The sequence below is a fragment of the Mesoplodon mirus genome (assembly GCF_964341445.2).
Source record: "Mesoplodon mirus genome assembly, chromosome: 5".
NCBI classification, from domain to species: Eukaryota; Metazoa; Chordata; class Mammalia; order Artiodactyla; family Ziphiidae; genus Mesoplodon; species Mesoplodon mirus.
Window position 1 is genome coordinate 68,708,194 of NC_138980.1, and position 26,607 is coordinate 68,734,800.

Sequence of the window (26,607 nt, forward strand, 5' to 3'; positions counted from 1 at the left end):
AGTGTTCACGTTTCATTAATCTTAAATGGAAATTCTGAGTTGCAACACATAAAACTAGGGCTTAATCAGCTATCTACTTTGTGGAAAATTATATTTGCCTAAAAGGCAACATTTTCCCATATAGTTTCTTGTAATATCTTCCCACTGTATAGGTACCACATCACTTAATTCATGTAATTTTCAGGAACAATAATAATAGTAGCTAACAACTTTTCAGTTGTTTACTGCGTGCAAGACTTCATGAACTCATTTTATATACATAAACTCATTTTCACAACAGTCCTGTGAGGCAAGTATTCACTATTATGCATGTTTTACCAATAAAGAAATTGAGGAACAGAGGGATTGAGTAACTTGTTTTTTTCAAAAATTTAATTAATTAATTAATTAATTTTTGGCTGTATTGGGTCTTTGTTGCTGCACGTGGGCTTTCTCTAGTTGCAGCGAGCGGGGGGCTACTCTGTGTTGTGGTGTGCAGGCTTCTCATTGCGGTGGCTTCTCTTGTTCTCATTGCGGTGGCTTCTCTTGCTGTGGAGCATGGGCTCTGGGCACGCAGGCTTCAGTAGTTGTGGCACGCGGGCTCTAGAGCACAGGCTCAGTAGTTTGGTGCACGGGCTTAGTTGCTCCGCAACATGTGGGATCTTCCTGGACCAGGGCTTGAACCCGTGTCCCCTGCATTGGCAGGCGGATTCTTAACCACTGAGCCACCAGGGAAGCCCAAGTAACTTGTTTAAAATCCCACAGTTAATTAATGGCAGAATTGGGATTTGAACCCAGGCCGAGATGGCTCCAGAGCCTGTACCGTTAATAGATTTTGCTGTTACCAAATCCTCATCAATGAACAATGTGTCTTTCTAAGTTGGCACTGTATCAGGTGTTACATGTGTAAGAGCCTCAATTGTCGGTTCTTGAGAAGTCAGGACCATAGGGTTGCTGGGGTTTGAGAAATGAGGCTAAGGGCAGACACTAAGACCCCAGCCCAGGAACCTCCACACGAGGCTATATAGGGGCTTAGCTCTGCTCTGGTGTCCTTGCACTGACTGGTATTCGTTCATCATGAAGTCAGGTAATAAAGAATGGAAACCTTTTGGTCTGAATACTGCTTCCTGTTTGATTCTCAGCCCCAGGACCTGGCTGACCTCTGCTACAGAGAGGGAAGCGTTTCCCTTTCCTTACCAGGCATATAAAGTGGGGGGCATGGACGATTTTCTTTCCCCACTCAGTTCAGGCAAATGTTAGGGAAACACCAGTTTCTCTCTAGGGATGTCAATTCTAAGCACCACAGGCATTCAAATATGACACAGTTCCTGCCCTCAAGAAACTGACAAGGTAGAAAATGATTCTTTTTGTTCCCATCCCTACAAGCACTCTGGCCCTCTAGTATATTCAGCAAAAGGAAGAAGAACTAGCCTTAGCTCCAAAGCAGTAGGTCCAGTGGTAGGGGGTGGCTGAGTTCATAGAACAATTAACTCCTGCCTGCCTCCTGGGGTGATATCATTCCGTGTTCACTATGTGCCAGGCACTAAGCTAAATCCTTTACTCAGTGTATACTTGTTTAATCCTCACAATGGTTATATGAAGTGAATGCTGCTATTAATTTTACAGATGAAGAAACTGAAGCACAGAAAAATTAAGTGACATGCCCGAGATTACCCAGCATGTGTTGGAAATGGCATTTGAAACCAGGTGGTCTGTAAAGCTTGTTCTCTTAACTGTTTCTCACTAAACTGCTAACACCCTGGATTAGCTAAGGATAGCAACAGGAATTAAAGTTCAGTGGTGAGAGAGGGCTTGATAGAAGGCAGAAAAACAAGATTACAAATGAAAGTGGAGTTAGATACAGAGTCTTTGGACCTTTGAGCCCCAATCAGTGGTTTGTAAGGTCCTCTCAGGGCAGTTTGTGTCTTAATCATTTCTGCACCTGGCACAAAGCTGGACCCATAATCAATCTCAAAAGACATTATTGAATTGAATGATGGCAGAGTAACATCTTTGTAGAAAGGATTGGCTCATTTGTCATTACCCACAAGGTTCCCAATGACAATGCTGCTTATCTAGCAGGTGTTGGTAAGTCACAGAGGACATGGTTGGTGGGGAGACAGTGTGCTGGAGGATCTGTCAATATTAGTCTTGGAGTCATATGTATTTGCAGAGGCTTCCGCAACCCTCCACTAGCCTTGGTTACCAGTTCTCATTAAAGGCCCAGTGATGTCAAGCTCTCCACCGCAGTGCCCAGACAGGAATATGCTCCAAGTATCTCATTTACTCTCAAAAAGAGGCTGGCCTTTTACAGGTGGAATTGGGTATTGCTTTCAGCCCATTGGCTTGACCTTGTTCCTGCCTTCCTGGTCCATTTCGTGGGGAGAGCACTGAGTAGACCCACTGAGTAGGCACCTTGAGCAAATGCCTTTTCTAAAGTTACCCTCCTACCCCAAACTTGAGTTGCCTTGGTTGCTGAAGGAGAGAGTGAGCAGAAGTGACACCCCTTGAACACCCCACATCTTTGTTGATTCATAGCACCCTTTCCTAGCATCCCAACGACCTGAAATTGTTACCTTTTGCCTTGTAAATCCCATTTTGAAACTATTGCCAGAGTGAAGTGGAAAGTGGGGGCTGTCAGCTCCCCAGCCACAGGTTTTCTAATCTTACTGGAGGGAAGGACTTGGGAAAGGTACACAGAGGTAGGGTGCAACTGGGGGAAAACAGGCCCTGTACAAAAGCTGAGTATCCAGATGTTCACTTTCACAGCTCTCCTGTAAGACTGGCAGGGCAGATATAGATTAAAATGAAGCACAAACCCCATTTAAAGTGCATTACAGCTCAGGAATCAGCTCCCCCTGGGCAGGAGAAGGGAGAAAAGGGCACAAGAGGCCACATCAGTCTCCTTCCTTATCTAGGACCACATGTCTCTCTCCTAGCTTTGTGAAGGGTGATTTACACCCTGGCTGGAATGACTCTCTTTCTGGGCTGATTACATCGGCAAATGCCCCCCAGAGGCCACAGCAGGATGGCCATATTCAGAAGCAGCAGCCAATAAATCTCAGAGGTCTATATTGCACTTCTCAGTACCCTCCCTCCTGGCCCTCTGCCAGGTGGGCTGTGGAAGTAGGAGAGGGCTTGGCTGGAGGGTTAGGCGAGGAAACCCTCCAATTCCTTTCATTACCGTCTTCTCTAAGTACTGTTTAGTTCTCAGTCTTCCAAGTCATTCTGTCTGTCTTTATCCTGGGAGCAGGTGGGAATCAGCTCAATAAATTAGTCTAATAAATACCCTTATCTTTATATGTAGAAGTCCTGGGTTCTCCTAAGTATTTAATCTTGGTAGAGTAGCTTGGTCTCTTAACTATCATCTGAAAATGATGAGGCCCCTAAATGGTCTCTCTAGCCACCTTTCTCAGTGATCTTTTGTCCAGGGAGATCTCTACAATTTAGTCTGAGGGAAGTTTGATCCTTCCATCCTCCCTCATGACACTGAAGGGGCTAAATTTTGGAGGAGTCTAGTCTAGCAAAGGTCCTGGGATCTGGCCTCAGGTTTGTTCCCAGCAAAGCCATTTCACCTGTCTGGGACCCATCTTTGCAGAATCTTGGGGTTAATAACAACAACCGAATCTCACCCTTGAAGATATTTACGAGGCGAAATGAAATCACAGATGTGCAAATTCTAAAAAAAAATTTACTTGAAACGCAAGTGCCCTTGTGCGTTTGTTCAAGTTTTGTTATTTCATTTGGGTTGGTTGTTCCTTGGTGGTAGAGGGGATTCCGGAAAGTGAGACAGGATGCTTTTTTATTAAAAATAAATATCTGGACCCCAGAGATGGCGAGTTTCCATCGACAGCTTCCACACTGTCTTGGGTAGAAGTCCTCCTCTAAACGAAGTTGGCGGCCGACAGCATGTGGGCCGGCTGGGGTGGAGCACTCTTCAGAGCCAAAGACCGGCCACTCCGGGGCGCGTGCCCTCGCTCGCCCTCACCCCCGCCTTGCCGGTCTAGGAGGAGAGTCGGCGTGGTGCGTGGTTCGGAGTTGGAGGGCGGCGCCCGGGACCCTGGTGGGAGCGTGTTGGCGCCGCACGCGCGAGGCGGGGCGGGAGGCGGTGGTGGGAGGTGCCGGCGGAGGAGCCCCGCTCGCAGAGCTCCAGCACGAGGGGAGAGGGCACGCCGCGCCTGGTGCAGGCAGAGCGCCCTGGGGCGCCGACAGTCGTCGTGCGCACCCCGCCAATGGCGCACCCCCCGAGCCCACGACCGCTGCTGCCTGCGCTCCTGCTGCTGCTGCCGCTGCTTCTCCGAGCGGGTGAGTGTCGTCTGTGCGTCCGCGGAGTCCACTCAGGCTGGGGCGGGAGGGGGCGGGGGCTGGGGTGGTGGTGGTGACCGTGTAGGTGGGCACACGTACCGGCACAAGTGCCCAGAGAGGTCTCAGGCCCCACACTGCTCCCTGGTGCGGGGCGTCCGTCTGTCCGAGCCTGGGGAACTGGAGGAGGAAGCCCAGGGTGTCAGGAAGGGGCTGGGTTCCACGCCTAGTCCAGTGACTGAACTTGTAGATTGAGTGCCAGCCATGACCAGGGCACCCAAGCACCTCTTCGCTCCTCGTTCCCCCTCTTCCCCCTTTTGAAGTGCATCTGTACAGTCACAGAACAGCCAGCAGCCAGGCCACTATCACTACAGCATCTCTAGGGGGCGGGGAGAGTCAGAAGCAGGACTGCCTTTTGCTCCACATGGGCTTCACCTCTTCCACCCCATGTAAGGACTGCGGAAGTGGATACTAGGTACAGGTGAAGCTGGAGAAGTTTTTGTTAGGACTGACTTGTCATTGGGAACTCCCTGGCCGTCCAGTGGTTAGCACTCTGCACTTTCACGGAAAAAACAAACAAACAAACACAACTGACGTCACAAATTAAGATTGAAAACTGCTTCCCAGAACTTGCCAACATCATTATTTGGTTGTGTGGTTGAGAGTATTGCTCACCATCAACAAACCCCCTCTTCAGGATATACTTTATTATTATTTAAATTGGAGTGGAAAACTCACTAGTGGGCAAGATGGCCTTAACGTGCAAGCTGCCCAGCACAGTGCCTTGCCCTGTTATAAATCCACAATAGGTTGTTTTGTGGAATACATAGTTAAAGGCCGGGTTTTAGAACTATGCCATTCCCCCAAGGAGCATGCACATGGCCTTTGGGAGTGGGATGGGTGCATGGAATCTCATTGTGGGGCTCCTGTCCAGAGCCTGCCTGGAGGGAATCGTGAGTCAGAGACCACATATCTACACATGACCTCAGCCCACAAAGTAGGACTGCAGAAGTGCAATCTTGGCTGAGAGACAGATATGGAAGGAAGGAAGGAAAGTACTAGTCTGTCCAGACTGACTTCATTAGTAAATCAGAGCAGCAAGACATTACCGATCTGATTGGACTGCCCAGGAAATTTCACTAACCCTAACAGTATGGCTGTATGTCAGGATCAGGTGTAAACTTTAAATACCTTCCTCATGACCATTTAGTGGAACAAGTTACCACCTGTTAATGATGAAACTTAACATGACCCCCACCTTCTTTTGTTGAGCTGCAATGCCCTTAAATCTACTACTACTCAGACTTGGTGAACTGTCAGCTTAGAAATGAGAGAGGTTTACTTTTGAAAATTGTTACGACTCAATATTTAGTCCAGTTAAAGCAATGAGACTTGGACCTGCTACGTTTCTTAAAGCAAGCACTTTCTGGGTACCTACCAGAAGTAACATCTTAAACATTCAGCATTTCTCAAACTGTTTAAATCCATGTCCCCTTCTTTTTTTTTTTTTTTCTTTTTGCGGTATGCGGGCCTCTCACTGTTGTGGCCTCTCCCGTTGCGGAGCACAGGCTCCGGATGCGCAGGCCCAGCGGCCATGGCTCACGGGCCCAGCCGCTCCGCGGCATATGGGATCCTCCCAGACCGGGGCACGAACCCGTATCCCCTGCATCGGCAGGCGGACTCTCAACCACTGCGCCACCAGGGAGGCCCTATGTCCCCTTCTTGATAAAAATAAAAATCTCATGTCTTCCTTAGATAAAATTTGAAATTTCAGAATTTTTAAATGATACAAATGAACTTACAGAACAGAAACAGACTCATAGACTTAGAGAACGAACTTACGGTTAGCAGGTGGGAAGGGTTGGAGGGAGGAATAGTTAGGGAGTTTGGGATTGACATGTGCACACTGCTATATTTAAAATGGATAACCAACAAGGACCTGCTGTATTAGCACAGGGAACTCTGCTCAATATTATTTAACAGCCTAAATGGGAAAAGAATTTGAAAAAGAATAGATACATGTATATATATAACTGAATCACTTTGCTGTTCACCTGAAACAAACACATTGTTAATCAACTATACTCCAATATAAAATAAAAAGTTTAATAGAAAAACTAGTTGCATTAAAAAAAGTTTTTTTGTTCATCTTCCACATATGAAATTGTCAAATATGCTTTTTTTATGTGATTTTTTGAACATCTTTATTGGAGTATAATTGCTTTACAATGGTGTGTTAGTTTCTGCTTTATAACAAAGTGAATCAGTTATACATATACATATATCCCCATATCTCTTCCCTCTTGCATCTCCCTCCCTCCCACCCTCCCTTTCCCACCCCTCTAGGTGGTCACAAAGCACCGAGCTGATCTCCCTGTGCTATGCGGCTGCTTCCTGCTAGCTATCTGTTTTACGTTTGGTAGTGTATATATGTCCATGCCACTCTCTCACTTTGTCCCAGCTTACCCTTCCCCCTCCCTGTATCCTCAAGTCCATTCTCTAGTAGGTCTGTAAATATGCTTTTTTGAACCACACATTCCCTTTGGAAATTCTGATACACCCCCAAAAGGGGCCCATCCTCTCTCTTCCCTGTCCCGTGCATTGAGAAACTCTGGTTTAATCCAACCCCCTTTTAAAAAATCAAAATTAATACCAAAAATACATTATGAACAAAATACCAAAATTTTAAATTAAAAGAGTAATAATGCCATGCTGAGGCATATTGGAACCTGAAGCAAAAGGAAAAATCAGTACTACTGATCCTGTCTTTTTTTACACATTGGATATGGCACCAATTCTCAAACTTTAGGTTACATCATTCTCTCCAGTAAACTTACTAAAATTCAGATTCCCAGGCTTTATCACCAGAGGTTCTGCTTTGGTAGTTCGTGCTAGGGCTCAGAAATCTGCATTTTAATAAGTAATCTAATTGATTATTATGTGATTGGAAGAGAAGGTTGGACTACCTAAACTCAGAGGCCCCTCCTAATTTTGGGACTCTTTGATTATAAGTAGAGAGAAGGGGCCCAGGGACGTTATCAGGGTGGCTCATAAAATGTCTCTGTTATGTGGTCATTTTTTAAATATTAGTAGGAGCTTACAAAGAACAAGCCCTGTTCTAGGCACTGGCAACGGAGTAGTGATAAGATAGACATGGAAGTCTAGCTGGGGAGATAATAAAAAATGAAGTAAAAAAATATCAAGTGGTGATAAGTGCTATGCAGAGAATTGGAACAACAGTGTGTTAGAGTAGCTGGGGGGCTATTTTACATTGGTTGGTTGGGGATGGCCTTTGTGAGATGACACTGAATGACCAGAAGGGCCCAGCCATGTGAAGATCAGCTGGAAGAGCATTCAAAACAGAAAGAAGGCCAGTGTAGATGGAGGGAAGTGGGAGAGGAAGAGAGAGCTAGGAGGTAAGATTAGAGAGGTGGGCAGGGACCAGGTCTTTACAAGGCTTTGTAAACCAAGGCACATAAACTAGATCTTAACCTAAGTTCAATGGAAGCTGTTGGAGGGATTTAAGCAGAGAAATGAGATCATCCAATTTACACTTTTTTTTTTTTGCGGTATGCGGGCCTCTCACTGTTGTGGCCTCTCCTGTTGCAGAGCACAGGCTCCGGACGCACAGGCTCAGCGGCCATGGCTCACGGGCCTAGCCGCTCCGTGGCATGTGGGATCTTCCCGGACCGGGGCACGAACCCGCGTTCCCTGCATTGGCAGGCGGACTCTCAACCACTGCGCCACCCAGGAAGTCCTGATTTACACTTTTTAAGAGATGATCCCATATAATGCTAGTCAGTATTAGAATTATGTTATATTCACACAATGGATTGCTATATAGCAGTGAAAATAAGCTGTTTACAACTATACTTATCAGTGTGGGTGAATTTCAGAAACGTAATATTGAGCAAAAGAAGCCAAAACACCAAAAGCACATGTTGTATGATTGAAAAACAGGCAAAACAAATTGCTAATGTTAGAAATCAGGATATTGTATTATATTTGCTTCGTTGGGAAGATGGTGACTGGCAGATGGCTTCTGGGGTGCTGGTAATGTTCTGGTTCTTTACCTGGAGATCTGGTTACACAGGTGTATATAATTTGAAATTAAACTATATATTTTTGATTTATGTATTTTTCTATATGTTATACTTTAATTAATTTATTACCAAACATGATATACAAATGGCTAACAAACACATGAAAATATGCTCAATATCATTAGTTATTAGAGAAATGCAAGTGAAAACCACAGTGAGATACTACCTCACACCCACAGGATGGCTATAAAAACAGAGCAAAAAACAGAAAACACGAGTTGGCAAGTATGTAGAGAAATTGGAACCACCCTCATGCATTGCTAGTAGGAATGTAAAACGGGGCAGCCACTGTGGAAAACAATTTGGTGGTTCATCAAAAAGTTAAACATAGAATTACATATGACCCAGCAATTCCACTCCTGTGTATACACCCAAGAGAAATGAATACAGGTATTCAAGGAAATACTTGTACATGATTCTTCACTTAGCACTGTTCACAATAACCAAAAGGTGGAAACAACCCAAATGTACATCAACTAACGTTTAGGTAAACAAAATATGGTATATCCATGCAATGAAATATTATTCATAAGAAAGAATGAAATATTGATATATGCCACAATGTGGATGAACCTTGAAAACAGCACGTTAGGTGAAAGAAGCTAGATACAAAAGAGTATATATTTTATGGTTCTATTTACATGAAATACTAGAATAGGTAAATGTGTAGAGACAGAAAGCAGACTAGTGGTTGCCAGAGACTAGGGGAAAGGGAGAATGGAGAGTGACTGTTTAATGGGTATGGGCTTCCTATTAGGGTGATGAAAATGAATTGGAATTAGAAGTGATGGTTGTATAGCATGGTGAATGTACTAAATGCCATTTAACTGTACCCTTTAAGATAATTAATTTTATGTTGCATGAATTTTTTTCTTTCTCTTTTTCTTTTTTAAAATAAAGTGTGTATAAAAAGAAACAAAATTGAGTTATTTGTAGTGAGGTGGATGGACCTAGAGTCTGTCATACAGAGTGAAGTAAGTCAGAAAGAGAAAAACAAATACCGTATGCTAACACATATATATGGAATCTAAGGAAAAATAAAGGTCATGAAGAACCTAGGGTAAGACGGGAATAAAGACACAGACCTACTAGAGAATGGACTTGAGGATACGGGGAGGGGGAAGGGTAAGCTGGGACAAAGTGAGAGAGTGGCATGGACATATATACACTACCAAACGTAAAACAGATAGCTAGTGGGAAGCAGCCGCATAGCACAGGGAGATCAGCTCGGTGCTTTGTGACCACCTAGAGGGGTGGGAAAGGGAGGGTGGGAGGGAGGGAGACGCAAGAGGGAAGAGATATGGGAACATATGTATATGTATAACTGATTCACTTTGTTATAAAGCAAAAACTAACACACCATTGTAAAGCAATTATACTCCAATAAAGATATTTAAATAAATAAATAAAGGTTGTACCTTTTGACTACCTTCATCCAGTTCTCCCTCCCTACCCTCTGCCTCTGGTAACTGCAAATCTTATTTATTTTCCTATGAGTTTGTTTTTGAAGTATAATTGACCTACAGTACTATGTTCTTGGTGTACAACATAGTGATTTGCTATTTCTATACATTTCAGAATGATCACCAGGCATGAATTTTACCCCAATAAAAATGTTTTCCAACCTAAAAAAATTCTTAAGAAAGATGAATGCAACAACAAAAAGAAAGGTAATTATGTGAAGTGAAGGATGTGTTCATTTTAACGCACCTTATTGTTAACACATCTAATCTTATTGTGGTAACATTTTACAATATATACATAAATCATCATGTTGTATACCTAAAGCTTAAACAATGTTGTATGTCAATTATATCTCCATAAAGCTGGAAAACAAAAAAAGATGGCTGAATGGTATGGTAGAATGAATTTGGAAGGTGGAATCACTGAGACCAATAAGGGCTCTCAACTAGTTCAGACAAGAGTTGATGGTGGCTTGAGCTAAGGAGGTGGTGATAGATGTGGAGAGAAGTGGACAGATTCCAGATATGTAGTGGAGTTGACAGGACTTATTGGATTGGACATAGAATGTGAAGGAAAGAGAAGAACTCAGAATGACTCCTAGATGTTCTGCCTTGAAAAACTGGGGGATGATGGTGTGCTATTACCACTTGATAGGGACCCTAAGTCCTAGGGTGCAGGGCCTTTCTCCAGAGCTGAACTATAACCAACCTTGATATTCCTGAGTGAGTGACAGAATCTATAAAAGCCCCCCACCCCAACCCCAACCAGTTCCCACTGTAAGGTATTTTTAAGTGACTTTTTTTTTTTTTGCCGCGCTGTGCGGCTTGTAGGATTTTCATTCCCTGACCACGGATCGAGCCTGGGCCCCGGCAGTGAAAGTGCCGAGTCCTAACCACTGGACCGCCAGAGAATTCCCTTTAAGTGACTTTTTTTTTTTTTGGCGGTACGCGGGCCTCTCACTGTTGTGGCCTCTCCCGTTGCGGAGTACAGGCTCCGGACGTGCAGGCTCAGCGGCCATGGCTCACGGGCCTAGCCACTCCGCAGCATGTGGGATCTTCCCAGACCAGGGCACGAACCCATGTCCCCTGCATCAGCAGGCGGACTCTCAACCACTGCACCACCAGGGAAGCCCCCCTTAAGTGACTTTTAATGGAAGACTCAGAGTTGTTAATAACTGTCATTTAGCACTCCCATGCACATTCTCAACTCTCTGGTTATGATGCTGTCCCTGTCCATGGCATAGCTCTGCTCAGGGCCCTCTTCCCAGTGCCTGGCTGGGCCATCAGGCTCAGCTTCAAATAATGTTCCCCTCCCCCTCCCAGGAGGCTTAGCAGCTTGTCTTCATCAAACCCCCACCTCTTCCTGAGCCTGATCTCTTCTGTCCAGATTGTGACAGCTGCAGACCCTCTACTCCTACTGGACTTCTTTCTCCCCGCTAAAGGCCTTTATGCCGCCCCAAGACATTCCTGCTAAAGATTTCATCCAGAATCCCCCCACCCTAGCTTATGACTAGGTTCTCCCAGACAGCTACTCTGACCTTATGTGAGCCTCACTTGGTCTCTCTCCCTCCATAGGGGACCACCTCCCCACAGAAGGCCGGCTCATGAACAGCTGTATCCAGGCCAGGAGGAAGTGCCAGGCTGATCCCACTTGCAGTGCTACCTACCACTACTTGAATTCCTGTGCCTCTAGTATAAGCACCTCATCACCTGCAGAGAAGCCTTCAGTCCCTGATGACTGCATGGAGGCAGCACAGCAACTCAGGAATAGCTCTCTGATGAGCTGCACATGCCATCGGCGCATGAAGAACCAAGCTACCTGCCTGGACATCTACTGGACCATTCACCCTGCCCGTAGCCTTGGTGAGGCCCCCATCCTAGAGTGGGCTAAGCTAGGGAAGATGGCTCTTGGGAGTTGTTTTTTAATCCTGCTGGATATGGGCCACATGGTAGATTCTGACAGGGATGATAATGAAGCTCTGCATTTGACGTCAGTAAGAAATGGAAGGAGGAATTGGCAGTATGCTTTTGGGCCCCACAGTACTGCCCTCCCTTCTCACTACTTCCCCCCACCCTTTTTTTTTTTTTTGCGGTACGCGGGCCTCTTGCTGTTGTGGCCTCTCCCATTGCAGAGCACAGGCTCCGGACGCGCAGGCTCAGCGGCCATGGCTCACGGGCCCAGCCGCTCCGCGGCATGTGGGATCCTCCCAGACCAGGGCACGAACCCATGTCCCCTGCATCGGCAGGCGGACTCTCATCCACTGCGCCACCTGGGAAGTCCTTCCCCCTTTTTTTTATCTGGAAACATGTAGCTGCCTCTTGGAAGGTCTCTGAACCAGACTAAGGCCCAACATGGGGAGCTCCTGGAACAGACGGATATGGAGAGGAAATGGAGGGAAATGGTCTTAACTCATAAACAGGCTGCAAATACAACATAATCCATAGGTTCAGAGAGACTGGGAGGCAGTGTCCTGGTCCAGCCTTTAACAGAGAGGATATTCATTAACCAGACAAGAGATGATAAAAGACGGAAGGCACTGGAAGAGCCAAAGAGAGGAGCTTCCTCTGACTCTGGAGATCCCTTTCCGTATCAGTCAGCTTTTACTAGACTGTGCTGCAGTAACACAACATGGTCTTGTAAAACAAAGGTTAAGTTCTTGCTCATGTTCTGTCTTGGCTGTGTCATGTGTCCTCTTCATTCTGGGATCCAGTACAGCCTCTATCTGGTATGTTCCCTTCTCGTGGCAGAGGGAAATGAGCAATGGCAGAACCATTTGATGCCTTTAAAAGCTTCTGCTCAGATGTTACATAAAATACTTCTGCTCACATTCTATTGACAAAGCAAATCACGTGGTCAAACCTGACATCATGGGGAAGGGGAAGTATACTCCTCCCACAGGGGACACTGAAAATCACATGGCAATAAATGAGGATGTATAGTCTTACAGGGAGGACAAAAATAATTGTAAACAATAATGCAATCTACCATAATCCACCAGTTGGTCAAAACATTCATTTCCCTCCCTTTCACAAGCAAAATATACCTACTCACTTTCTAAGGAAGGTGCCTAAGAATTCCATCTAAGCAGGACATCAGGCTCCAAGTCTAGGATCTTGTGATAATTTCTATATCAGGTCTGGATGTGGTTTCTCTTAATTTAGAAACCTATGCACTAAAAAGTCATCTGCTGGGCTTCCTTGGTGGCACAATGGTTAAGAATCCACCTGCCAATGCAGGGGATAGGGGTTCGAGCCCTGGTCCAGGAAGATCCCACATGCCGCAGCGCAACTAAGCCCGTGCGCCACAACTACTGGGCCTGCACTCTAGAGCCCGTGTGCCACAACTACTGAAGCCCGTGCGCCTAGAGCCCATGCTCTGCAACAAGAGAAGCCACGACAATGAGAAGCCCGTGCACTGCAATGAAGAGTAGCCCCCGCTCGCTGCAACTAGAGAAAGCCCGCACACAGCAATGAAGACCCAACACAGCCAAAAATACAGATAAATAAATAAATTTTTTTAAAAAGTCATCCGCTTCCCATCTATACTCAATATATAGTAATGGAATGGGGACAGGAGAAGCACAACAAACTCTCAGGTAGAAAGAGGAGTAATGGGAAGCACACAGTAGACGTCGATTCATAGCAAAAGCCCTACTTTTGCTCATTGAGGAGCAAAAGCCCAGGAGTTTCCCAGCCCCCTGGAGGGTCCTTTGTTTTCCATTATTTTCTTGGGCTACATCTGGAAAGGGCATTGGAGACTGTGACCTCCTTAGGGACTGAGTAGCATTCTCCACTTGCTTCCTACCTGAGGAATGTTGGAGCATCTTAAGTCTCAAATAGTTAAGAGTCTCTTTTAATCCAGGCTGGTGGCTCTTAGCAGTACAACTCTCTCAAAACATAATTGCATTTTATGTCTGATTTCTGTCACCTCATGTGCCAGTAGCCTTTCCTATAATCCCTTTCAAGACATACATCTCTTTTGAGACCTAATTAGAGGTACCTTGCCCTTATCAAGCTTCTGTGGGAGAGCCACTATCTTAGTCTTTTTTCCCTGAGAACATTTGTCCAACAGGCAGGATTTATCGGATACTGTCTTAATCAGTGAGAGATCTCTACAAAGGGCATGATAGCCACAAACTTGAATTGGTCTTTGGCCCAAGGCTGAGTTGTAATTGACCTTATTACTCAACGCATTTTTCAATATGAGAAGGAGTTGCATTTCTTAATTTTGCAGATCCTAGAATTTCTGTATTCTTTCTTTTCTGTTTCCTCTCTGTGTGTAAACTGGTCAGTTCTCTGAGCTTATATCTTTCTCGTAGTACCATGCCAAGTGTGGCTATCAGCAATCAGGACATATTAGTAATCTTCAGCTTCTCAGCTTCTTCCCCTTAAAGCACAAGCTTACTCAGTACATCATCTTCCTTCCACGTTATTGCAGGCAACGATTTTACCAAATGCTTTGCCACTGCATAATGAGGGCTGCCATCTTCCCAGCCCCCAGTAACAGCTTATTCACCACCCACTACCTAGTCCCAAAGCCAATACCACTTATTTTAGATCTTTTTTTGTTACTTCAGCACTCCATTTCTAGATACCAATTACATTTTTTAACATCTTTATTGGAGTATAATTGCTTTACAATGTTATGTTAGTTTCTGCTGTATAACAAAGTGAATCAGCTATATGTATACATATATCCCCATATCTCTTCCCTCTTGCATCTCCCTCCCTCCCACCCTCCCTTTCCCACCCCTCTAGGTGGTCACAAAGCACCGAGCTGATCTCCCTGTGCTATGCAGCTGCTTCCCACTAGCTATCTATTTTACATTTGGTAGTGTATATATGTCAATGCTACTCTCTCACTGCATCACAGATTACCCTTCCTCCTCCCCGTGTCCTCAAGTCCACTCTCTATGTCTGCGTCTTTATTCCTGTCCTGCCCCTAGGCATATCAGAACCATTTTATTTTTTTAGATTCCATTATATGGCCAATTACATTTTTAATAAGAATTTGCTAAATTATGCAACCAACCCCAAATCCCTGGCTTTCACCAACAAAAATATATCTTTTGTTCATGTTACACATCTGCTGTGGGCTTCCATGAGTTGGCTTTGGAGGACAATTTTGTTATTTATTTATTTATTTAGGGCTGCGTTGGGTCTTCGTTGCGGTGCGCAGGCTTCTCATTGCTCTGGCTTCTCTTGTTGCGGAGCACGGGCTCTAGGCATGCAGGCTTCAGTGGTTGTGGCTCGCGGGCTCTAGAGCACAGGCTCAGTAGTTGTGGCTCACAGGCTTAGTTGCTCCACGGCACTTGGGACCTTCCTGGACCAGGAATCGAACCCGTGTCCCCTGCATTGGCAGGAGGATTCTTAACCACTGCACCACCAGGGAAGTCCCATGAGTTGGCTTTGTCTTTACTCCACTTGTCTTCTTCATTTGAGGATCCAGGATGGTAGACGGAAAAGAGCCAAGCAGCACCACATGTTAGTTCTTGAAACTTAGAGGTGATTATGCCTCTTTAGCTCACAATCCACAGGCCAAAGCAAGTCACATGGCCAAGACTTACAGTAGCGTGGGAAAGTACAGTCCTCTCATAGGGGGCCTAAAAGTCACAAGGCAACAGGTGAGGTTGTATTATCCTCCCACAGCAAGCAATTGGAAACAAACTCTCCTTGTTCCCTGATTTCCACTCCTCACCCTAATCACTTCTCTTTTAGAACTTCCACTGAGACTTCTCCCTGAATCCTCTTGTCTCCCCCTCTTTTTCCTTGGGAGCTCCCAGGTCTTCCCAAGCATCCAAACCATCCTTTCCTGTTTGCTTGATATCATCTATATCCCTTCCCGCCTAAAGACATATTCACAAAGGCCTATTGGGTGACATCCCTGCAAGCTCACCTCTGTCTTCAACATTTATTGAGCACCTACCATGTGTATGAGCTATGCAGTCATCTTGTTTTTTTAACTGAAGTATAGTTGGTTAACAATGTCGTGTGTGCAGTGATTTTGTAAGACCTAGTGATTTTATAAGGTCTTAAGGAGCCCACAGCCCCATGGGGTGTTTGAAAGAGATGTGTTTCCTTTCAGATCATTTCTCTCCCTTCTCTGCTTTTCTCAGTCAGGTTCAGTTCCAGATCTAGTCTCATTTGCATGACCTCAGCATGCAATGCATCTCCATAGCCAAGTGGTCAGGCTGGAACAGAGTCCACCACTGCCCCTTCTCCAATAGCAAGAGAAAACAAGACAGAGTCCCCTTGCCTGCTTATGTGCCCACAGGCGATACTTGTAGTAGTTAGGAGCAGAGACTCTGAAGTCAGGTAATCCAGGTTTCAAATCCTGGCTCCATTTACTAGCTTACGTGAACTTGAGCAAGTGAATTAACCTCTCTTATCCTCAGTTTCCTTTTACCTACCCAAAGACTTCTATGAAGACTAAGTGAAATTGTATGTATATATATATTTTTTTTCCACTTGCACCATAGTGCCCAGTACACAGTGTGCTCCACAAACAGTAGCTTTATTATTCTTATCATTAAACCCAGTTTATTTGTCAAGCCTAGCCTATACCTTTATGGCCCTGTTCTTCTTCTCTCCTCTGCCCAGCATGCAGCTATTTAGGTAGAGACTATGCCTTTTCTTTTTCTCCAGCAGCCTCAACCCCTCCTGCTCCCACCCCCAGCCCCATCCTCAGGATTCTGGTGCTCCCTACCTTTGTCTCTAGGTGACTATAAGCTGGATGTCTCTCCCTATGAAGACACAGTGACCAGAAAACCCTGGAAAATGAATCTCAGCAAACTGAACATGCTCAAACCAGGTGTGGAAGGCAAGCTGGGGCTGGGGTATGGGAGGGCCTGGGCCCTGAGGGAAGGGTGGCTGGTGGGGAACACAAGCTGGGAGAATGAAGGGGGAGGGCTCTAGCTTGCCAGGTATCTAAAGAAGCACTCTCAGGGTGAGAGTCTGAGCTCTGCCGCATGATCTAGTCTCACGAGTCAACACAGAGCAATAGTTATTAGGGAGATATTCCAAGAGAGCCCATTAGAGCTCCCTGGTTCCAAAAGGTGGATCTCTACAAAGGCTTTGGTGGGAGTGGCAGCAGTCCCAGAAAAAAAAGTGCTGAAATGGAGTATTTACCCTAATTCGAGGCAGCCAGGAAAGTAGCTTTTTGTCCCTGAAGACTAGGAAATTGCTTGTTTTCAGCCATTCTAATGGGATGGGTGAGGTGTTGGGCAGGGAAAATGGTGAGAGAGAGCGTGACTCCTCAGGGGTGACTCAGGGTGGGGAGCCATCTGTCTGGCAAGGACTATGATGCATGTTTTTCAGGAAAGTGAGGCTGTTGTATTAATTGGAAAGGAACACACACATGCACTCTCTTTTTGAGAAAGATGTGAGCTTTGTTGTACAGTCAGTACTGTGTATTAGAATTTTGAGAGAAAAGCATAGAGGTTTATGTATTACAAACTCTAGGTTACAGGGAATCTGGGAATAACCTATTCCAGTTACTCCATTGTTCTGACTGCTGGAATATTCTGTTAATAGAAATATCACCATAATTTCCCAAGACTCAGAGTATGGGGGGTTTTATGCATGCATCAATCAATGAAATGCATCAATCAATGTCTATGGGCAGAATAGACAGATGCAGAACCAAAATCCTAAGTAGAATTTGGTTGCATCTGCTGTGGACAATCCAGAAAGTACTTTTCTGCGCCAGGAGGATTGCAGGATCCTAGTTCCCCTACCAGGGATGCAACCCCTCAGAAGTGAAAGTGGGGAGCCCTAACCACTGGACTGCCAGGGAATTCCCCAGAAAGTACTTTAGAATGTTGTAGGGCCTCTTGGTTACAATATCCACCATGGGATCTCACTCATTGCATAGGATTGAGGAAAGGGTTTGGTTAGATGTATATGGCTTTTTTTTTTTTTTAAACCTAGACAAACAGAGGAGCAGGATGGGAGAGGCTCGCGAATACCTGATACTGTTTGTGGGTAGAGGGAAAGGCCTTATTCGGGGCAGTCCTCCCTGACAGGAGTGCCTTCCCACTACCGTCCTTGTGAAATCAGAGGGTTGCCGGGATTCCTGGGGAGGCTGGGCTGCATGTCTGCAGAGAGGACTGCTGACTTGGTGCCCCTCTCCCCCCAGACTCTGACCTCTGCCTCAAGTTCGCCATGATGTGCACTGTTAATGACAAGTGTGACCGGCTGCGCAAGGCGTATGGGGAGGCGTGCTCCAGGTCCCGCTGCCAGCGCCACACTTGCCAAAGGCAGCTGCGCTCCTTCTTCGAGAAGGCGTCGGAGCCCCACGCTCAGGGCCTGCTGCTGTGCCCGTGCGCGCCCACCGACCTGGGTTGCGGGCAGCGCCGGCGCAACACCATCGCCCCCAGCTGCTCCCTGCCATCGGAGGCCCCCAACTGCCTGGAGCTGTGGCACATATGCGTGTCCGACCCACTGTGCAGGTGCCGGGTGCTGGGTGCGGGCGGGCAGGGTGGACACCACTCCTTTGACGCCTCCTTCCTGGGCAGGGCTGGGTCTGAACCACCCTCCCCCCCGCAAGGCACCATGAACCGACTTTACCATGTAGCTACCCTGGATACTTTCTGAAACTCTTTTATAAAAAAATAAAATATAATAAAATAAAATTATATAGAGAGTATAAAAACTTTAGGAAATATAAAACTGTTAAAATATCACTCAAAACCTGTCACCTGGAGGTAATCTACCATAATTTGGGGAGCATTTCCTTCCAGTCTTTTTTCTCGCCAGGTAAACAAAATCAGACACCAACCTTGTTTTGCAACCTGGTTCTACCACTTAGTTCTCTGTATAACCTTGGGCGAGTTACTTTGCCTCTCTGAGTCCCACTTCCTCTTCTGTAAGATATTACATGGAGCTCTCAAAAATCATAATACTAACACTTACTGAGTACTTACTTACTATGGGCTAAGTACTATTTTAAGTACTTAACATCTATTAATTTATCTAAGCTTCACAAGAACCCTATAAGATAGTTGCTATTATTACTATTTTTTTTATCATCCTCAGTTTACAAATGAAGAAACCACAGCAGAGAAAGTTTAAATAACTTGCTCAAATCCACCTAGGTAGTAAGTCAGGTTTGTTAATGAGGTTTGGATTTCCTTCATAGGAAGTCTGGCCTAGAGCCTGTGCTCCTAGAGGCTCTGTTATGCTGCCTGTTATTATGCTGGGAGCTATGGGTTGGCCAAAAAGTTCGTTTGGGTTTTTAATGGAAAAACCCGAACGAACTTTTTGGCCAACCCAATATTACTATTACTGTTACATAATAAGTGCTGGGCTAGATGACTAAGATACTGTCCCTTCCTTCAAGGAGTTTGCAGCTGAGTGGGGATGACAGATATGTAAACCACCAATCTAACACAAGGCAAAATGTAAGGAAAAGTGCACAAATATACACACAAAAATATACTCATAATTCCATCCCCTGAAGATAACCAGCTTTACCTATTGTAGGATGAGTGTTAAAAATAATAATATCTAACATTTACTGAACACTCACTGTATACCAGGCACTGTGTTAAATGCTATACATGTATTCTCTTACTTCATCCTCACAAAAATCCACAAGGTAGTGTTATTTTCATCTCTATTTACTGTCAAGGAAATTGAGGCTAAAGAAACTGCCTGAGATCTCATAATTAGGGCTTGTGGAGCCCAAATTCAGAGTGATATGCTGTGGAGGCTGGGGTGATGGTGCATTTAATTGTGACAGGAGCAGGCTTCACTGAGGAGGAAGCCATGGGCCAGGCTTCCTCCTGGAAAAAGGCTGAGGCAGATTTGGCATGAAGATGGGCATCTCAACTAAAGGGGCAGCAAGGTGACACTGTGGCAAGGTGAAGGCTGCAGGCCAGACCATCAATAGGGACTCTTAAAATTTCCCTTCTTCCAGATCGCGCCTGGCGGATTTTCAGACCCACTGCCATCCCATGGACATCCTAGGGACCTGTGCAACAGAGCAGTCCAAATGTCTGCGAGCATACATGGGGCTGATTGGTGAGGCTGGGGGGCATGTTTAGGAAGCCTGCAGGTTGGCCAGCCTGGGGGAGGGTGAAAATGCTCTGGAGACTGAACCCCCATGGAGTGGTCCTGAGACAGGTGGGAGAGGATGGGAGCTGAAGGTAGGGTTGGCTCAGGCACTGACAATCCTCTTTTCACCCCATAGGGACTGCCATGACTCCCAACTTCGTCAGCAACGTCAATGCCAGTGTTGCCTTAAGCTGCACCTGCCGAGGCAGTGGCAATCTGCAGGAGGAGTGTGAGAGGCTGGAAGAGTCCTTCTCCCGAAACCCCTGCCTCAGTGAGTGCTCTCCACCTGCTCCCAGCCCCTGTGGCTGGCTCAGCTTGACCCAGGGAGAGGGAAAGGGTCAGTTCTGTGGTCCACTGGTTCCATCCATCTCCTGCAGATGGAGCAGCCCCCTCCTCAGCATAGGCTTACATCTCCCCAACCTGGGCCTTTCTGCCTTCTCCCATTCTATAAGTGACCCACCCCCATCCCTGGCCAAGCTGCCTCTTCACTTGCCTGGGCCCTAGGGACACTCTTCAGCTCAAGGAATAGCAAGCAGAATGAGATAATATCCCATTCCCAGCTGCCACCCACCCACCCTTGCATATCCCAGGGTCCCTGAGACATTCCCTTTCCTTCTTTGGGAGCCTGAGAGATCTCCAACATCTGCCTGCTTTCAGTCTTCCTTCTCTCCTCTCCTCAGTGGAGGCCATTGCAGCTAAGATGCGTTTTCATAGCCAACTCTTCTCCCAGGACTGGACAGCCTCTACCTTTTCCATCATGGAACGCCAGGTAGGGCCTCCTCTGTTACACCCCTCCTACCTTTACTGGACCAGCTGGGGGAAACCCAGACAAAGCAAGCAAGAGATTGGATGGGGGGGGTGAACTCTTTGTGGTCATGAATACTTTAGACCTCTAGCAGACACCTCAGGGGAGGAGGACAGGCCTTGACTGAGGCTAAGGTGGTGAAAAGGGTGGAGCTGACTCCATTTTATTTTTTCCACAGAACAAAAACCCTGCTCTGAGGCCACAGCCCTGGGTGCCCTCTCTTTTCTCCTGTATACTTACCTTGATTCTGCTTCTGAGCCTCTGGTAGCTGGACTTCCCTGGGGGCCCTCTTCCCCTCTACCACACCCAGCTGACCTGCAGCCTGCAAGGGGTGAGGAAAGGACAGCACAGCAAGGAGGTTCGGTACATAACATGGAAACCCTGACGTCACCCCACACCTCCAGTCGACTCCAGATTAGGCCACAGTAGAAGCTGACTGGCCTAGTTCTCATTCCCTTCACGTCTTTTTTTGTTTTGTTGTTGTTGTCGTTGTTGGCCGTGCCACTTGGCTTTTGGGATCTTAGTTCCCTGACCAGGGATTGAACTAGGCCCTTGGCAGTGAAAGCTCGGAGTTCTAACCACTGGACCACCAGAGTCATTCCCTTTACTTCTGACTCAGGCTGCCCCTCCTTAGGACTTTAGCCATATCTTCTGGTGATGTCCAGCTCTACCAGGCTCTCTCCTTACCCCTTTCTTCTGCCCACCGGCATCACCCAGGCTCTAACAAATCAGTCACACTCTCTTGCATTCTCCAGGTAGGCAGGGCTGGGTGTTCTGAAGCAACCTAGAAAGACATTCCTCATGGTGAGGAAAGCTGGAGCAAGACTCTTGGCCCCTTGTCTCCTCCTCTGAATGGGGAATGGGAACCTACTGCCTGCCCGGGGATCCTACAGAACATTTGAGCATCACGAGCTGGAGCATATGGGCCTTGCTTTCTTCCTGCTACTGTCCCAAAGTCCCCTTAGCCTCTTGGATCATGATTAAACATTTTAACTTAAAACTTTTCTCTTTTCCCATTGTCTCATACTGTGAATTTATATAGAACTAGGGGTGTTACAGACACAAGAGCACAGGCCAGGTGATCTAGGAGACACAGCAACCCTGCCACCAGATGCTATGTGACCCCCAGGCAAGTCTCTCAGCCTCTCTGTGTACTTGACGTGGAGTTGGAAGAAAAATAACTTATGTGAGGCTGTGGACCAGGTACCTGTTCCAGCTCCAGCCATTTTGAGCATGCTGCCTGGAATCTGCCACAGCAGCTGAGGGGGGAGGGTCCATAGTCAACCACAGCATTTGAGCACCTGCTTGTGTTATCAGTCTGCTCCATACCATAATGGGGGCCAGAGGAAAGGAGAGACTGGTTCTTGAACTCATGTGCAATCCAGTTGGGATAAGGAAACAGTTACCCATGCAAAGTAGTTGGGAAAATATATTTATAGGGCTGTGGAAATTTGTCTGTTAATTCATTCACTCACTCTTTCTAAAAGCATCTGATAAGTGCTGGCTCTCCAAGACACTGTGCTGGGTGTGGGAGATTCCAAGGTAATCCTATTTGCAGATCCTATTTTCAAGCCTTTTACACATCAGAGCAGGGGAACTAACAAGACAGTCAATAAGAACAGTGCAGTGTGATGAGTACTGTACAATAATTGTAATAACCCTGCTTTACTGAGCCCCTACTGTGTGCCAAGTACTACTGTGCCCCTACTGTGTGCAAATACATTCATAATTCATTTAATTCTTCACTAGCTACGTGACCTTGGGCTTAACCTCTTTGGGGCTCACTATCTACATCTGTAACATGAAAAGGTATAGCACCTACCTCACAAGGAATGAGATAATCCATGTGAAAGCATTGTGCCTGATAAATAGAACTCAAAAAAGTTAGCAGTTACAGCATATGGTTTTTGTAGAGAATTTGGACAATACAGATAGTTATAAAGAAGAAAATTAAAATCTTTAAAATCCCATTCTCAAACTTCCAAACTACTCCCTGTACATCTGTGCACATGAGAAACTATGGGTATGTATAATTTTATATATGTGAGGTCAGAGACTGCTTATCAAAGTGTAAGTCACAGACACTTTTCAACATCCATGAGTAGAGCTCAGAATACATCGTCCTTTTTATCAGCTGCATAACATGGACTTGTATGAATGCATATTCCTACATACATAGTTTATTTAACCAGTTCTGTATTGATGGGTATTTGGTTTTCTTCCTGTTTTTCTCTGAGCCAAGTCTTAAGGCAGTGAGGAGGTGACTGGGGGTAGCATGTGCCGAAGAGCTGCCTGAGTTGTGGGTAGAGTAGGGAAAGCACCCCCTAAACGTTCTTGTATCCACATACCCCACCCTGCCCCAGGAAGTGCCCAGCCAACCTGCTGTCCTGCAAACTTCAGTGCAGCACTGGGTGGACCTTCCCCTTCCTCCCCTCCCAAGAAGATCTCTGAACCGTCAAGGCCCCTCCATTTGCTTTGGCTCCATTATCCTGGGGCTGGGGGTGGGGTGAATGGTACAGTCATTCCTTGCTAAGTGCTTGAATTAGACTAATAGGTCATCTGTGCTTTTCTCTGAAGAAGGTCCAAATTCCTGGTAAACAACCAGACCACTCTCCCAGCCTAGGGCCCAGAGCCAAGGCTCGGGGTGGGGGCACACAGGGGCTGGACTGAAGCTTTTAATGTATCCTGGCTGGCTGGGATGGTTAATGCCATTAGACTAGTTTCTGGGTAATGAGGTGGGAAAGGCTGCTGGCAGCAGTGATAAGCAGAGAGCGCTGAATTACAGGTCTCTGTATGGCCGGGTTGGAGCAGACTGTCTTTTAAACAACTATCTTCCAATTCACCCATTCAATCATGTATTCATTCAACAAACCTTAGCAATGCTCTGTTCCAGGCTGTATTTTTCAAGGTCTGTCCCTGCGCATTCATGAGCTACCATTTTGGTGAAGGGGCAGCCCGGGACTTTGGCAGATAGACCTCAGCTTTAGGCACTTGGGACTTTTCAGTTATCCTGGTTGATTTTAACACTCAGCTGTTTGACCTTGGCAAATATTCTTTGTCCCTCTGAGCCACCATTTCCTCATCTCCAGTAGGGATCCCAGTAGGAGTACTTAAAGGGTTGCAGTTTTTGTTTTGCCTTTGTTTTTAATAAATACAACATCAGCAATTTAATTTCAGTCAAAAAAACAAATTAGCATTATCAACTGATATTTATATCAATTTAAATGGCTTTGGTTGGTAATTTTTTTGACTTCTTATTTCTATAAAAGCTTATAAGCATGAGGAATGTATGCTCATTTTGATCTCCACATATATTTACATTAGATAACAGTAAAAATATTTAAAACAATCAGGGTTGTTGAAGACTGGAAATAATTACAACACTTAGCATAGTGCCTGATACAGGATGAACAATCAATAAATGGCAGCTATTACTATTATTACTTCTGGGAGGGGGTCTGTGGGGACTATGTATTCTGCTCCCTGCCCTGGAACAGTGGTGAGTGATGGTGCTGGCTCTGCCTCCAACTGTGGGCTGAATTCTGGGTGGGGCTGCTTCTGGGAGACTCACTATTCAAGCTCTGAACTCCAGGATGGAAACCAGAGCTCTGGGTCTGTAGCTCAGGCTCTGAGGGACCTTGGACCAGGCATGGAATCAGAGACAGTCAGTGTCTTAGTCAAGGGTCTTTTGGCTGCAAGTAACAGAAACGTTGAAATTACTTAGTAAAAAGGGAATGTCATGCAGCTGAATCCCAGGACGTTCAGCTGGGCCTTGCCGGGGATAGGACTGGAAAGTCAGGAACCAGTCTTGAGCCCCGTCTGTTGAAGGCCTAGACGTCTTGGGCCATCTACTTCATTCTCTCTATAGACCTACTTCCTTTGCATGACCTTCCAGGGCCAGCATTTTCAACTGAATGACCTCCCATCCCAATTCCAAATTCATGGAAAATCTGATTGTCTGTGCTTTCCTGGGTTAAGGGTCCATCCCAGGCTTATCAGTTGGGTAAAAGAAACATAGATCCACATGCTACTAAAGTAATTACAGGGCCCCAGGCCTGTTAGTGGAGGGCAGTTCTCAGAGAAGGCAGTGTATCTCAGCAGGACTCCAAGAGCATAGACTCTTGGCAGGGAATTAAGGTAGATCTTAATCACCCAAGGTCCAGCTTTGCTTCTTTTTTTTTTTTTTTTTTTTTTTGCGTATGTGGGCCTCTCACTGTTGTGGCCTCTCCCGTTGCGGAGCACAGGCTCCGGACGCGCAGGCTCAGCGGCCATGGCTCACGGGCCCAGCCACTCCGTGGCATGTGGGATCTTCCCAGACCGGGGCATGAACCCGTGTCCCCTGCATCGGCAGGTGGACTCTCAACCACTGCGCCACCAGGGAAGCCCAGCTTTGCTTCTTTTGTGGCTTCCTTCCTGGTCTAGGAGTGTCTTCTCTGAGCTTCCTTCTTGGATGCCCTCAGGGATAGGAATGTAGGAACATAGGCCCTGTTGTGGCTCCTTTGGGTCTGAGAACCATCCTGAGAGCTAGATGGAGGTTCTTTATGGCTGCAGAAGGAGGCTTTGCTGCTGTGGGGCTTGATAGATTTCTGGTCCCAGCAGTTGAAGAGTAAGGCAAAGTGAAGGGGATCAGAATATGCCACTCCAAAATATGCCACTTTGGCATAAGGATTATTTTTACCTGAAGGCAATTAAGAACCAACAGGGAGAGTTCTGTGCCCTCGCCTTACGTGCCTGAAGGGGCATAAATGAAGATGAGGAGTCAACACCAAGATAAGTTTGCATAGACAGACCTTACTAAAATAGCCCTTATCTTCCATTAGTTTCCCCCATATATTTCCTAGTCACTTCTGCACAATTTATTGTTCCTTGGGGCCCAAACCCTCCAGCCTTTGTTAAAAGGGTATATAAGGCCCCTAGTCTAACCCCAAGTCCTATATGAGTTTCACTTCTTTTCTGTAAACTCCCATGCAGGTAAATATTAATAAAAATTGTGCCTTATCTCCTGTTAATATGTTTTTTGTTAGCTTAATTCACAGGCCTCCAGTTACTGACCCTAAGAGGGTAGAAGAAAAGGTTTGTTCTCCCCAACAAAAGCACTGCCACTTCCTTGGCTGATAACCCTCCATCTTTGCCTCTATAGCCCATCTTACCAACAGTCATAGGCTCTCACTCTCATTTCCTCTCATGGAATCTTGGGTTCTCAGAAATTCCAGTCTCTTTTCAGCATCTTTGCTTCTCTCAGGAGGATGCCTGTTCACATGGGAGACTTGGTCCAATAAAATTCCACCCTCAGGTGCTGAGCTGGTCAGGGCTTATCTGACATACTGTGGGAGTTGTGGGGGTGGAGGAGACAATAATAATAACTAACATTTATTAAGAGTTTAATGTGTGCCAAGCACCAGGCTAATGGCTTAAAGAGCATTGTCTCATTTACTTTTCAGAAGTATCCTCTTTTATTTTCCTTGTTTTACAAGGGGATATAGCAAAGCTAAGCAGCGTGTCCAAGGTTACAGGGCTAACAAGTGGCTGATCTAGGAATCAAACCTCAATCTCCCTGACTCCCAGGAGCAACCTTTGATCCACATCACGTCTGTCCAGTGTTGGGGTGAGACGCCACTACCTAAATTTCAACAGAGGCCGTGATGAGGAGTGTGGGGTCAGAGAGCTCTTTTAAGCTACAAGCATGACTTCCTAGAAGAGAAGGTATTTGTTTTTTTGTTTGTTTGTATTTTGTTTTTGTGGTATGCAGGGCTCTCACTGTTGTGGCCTCTCCGTTGCGGAGCACAGGCTCCGGATGTGCAGGCTCCAGACGCGCAGGCCCAGCGGCCACGGCTCACGGGCCCAGCCGCTCTGCGGGTGGGATCTTCCTGGACCGGGTCATGAACCCGTGTCCCCTGCA

At 46.1% G+C, this 26,607-nt stretch overlaps 1 protein-coding gene across 2 annotated transcripts; it reads left to right on the forward strand.

Moving 5' to 3' along the window:
- Positions 1 to 4,022: 4,022 nt before the first annotated feature.
- Positions 4,023 to 26,587, forward strand: GFRA3 (GDNF family receptor alpha 3). 2 transcript variants are annotated; one of them, XM_082623626.1, is made up of 8 exons: positions 4,023 to 4,284; positions 11,423 to 11,710; positions 16,566 to 16,658; positions 17,985 to 18,297; positions 19,767 to 19,870; positions 20,040 to 20,174; positions 20,584 to 20,672; positions 26,274 to 26,587. In XM_082623626.1, exons 1-8 carry the CDS (start codon positions 4,212 to 4,214, stop codon positions 26,349 to 26,351), a joined length of 1,173 nt encoding a protein of 390 aa, XP_082479752.1. In that variant the 5' UTR covers positions 4,023 to 4,211; the 3' UTR covers positions 26,352 to 26,587. The 2 variants fall into 2 exon arrangements, with proteins under 2 accessions (XP_082479752.1, XP_082479751.1); XM_082623625.1 differs by lacking the exon at positions 26,274 to 26,587 and adding an exon at positions 20,887 to 21,708.
- The last annotated feature ends 20 nt before the right edge of the window (positions 26,588 to 26,607 follow it).

Bases quoted from the DNA above. Each gene is read 5' to 3' on its own strand.
- GFRA3 (XM_082623625.1), top strand. From the start codon at position 4,212: ATGGCGCACCCCCCGAGCCCACGACCGCTGCTGCCTGCGCTCCTGCTG. The intron at 16,659-17,984 runs GTGTGGAAGGCA...CTCTCCCCCCAG, and splicing joins ACTGAACATGCTCAAACCAG to ACTCTGACCTCTGCCTCAAG. The intron at 19,871-20,039 runs GTGAGGCTGGGG...TTCACCCCATAG, and splicing joins AGCATACATGGGGCTGATTG to GGACTGCCATGACTCCCAAC.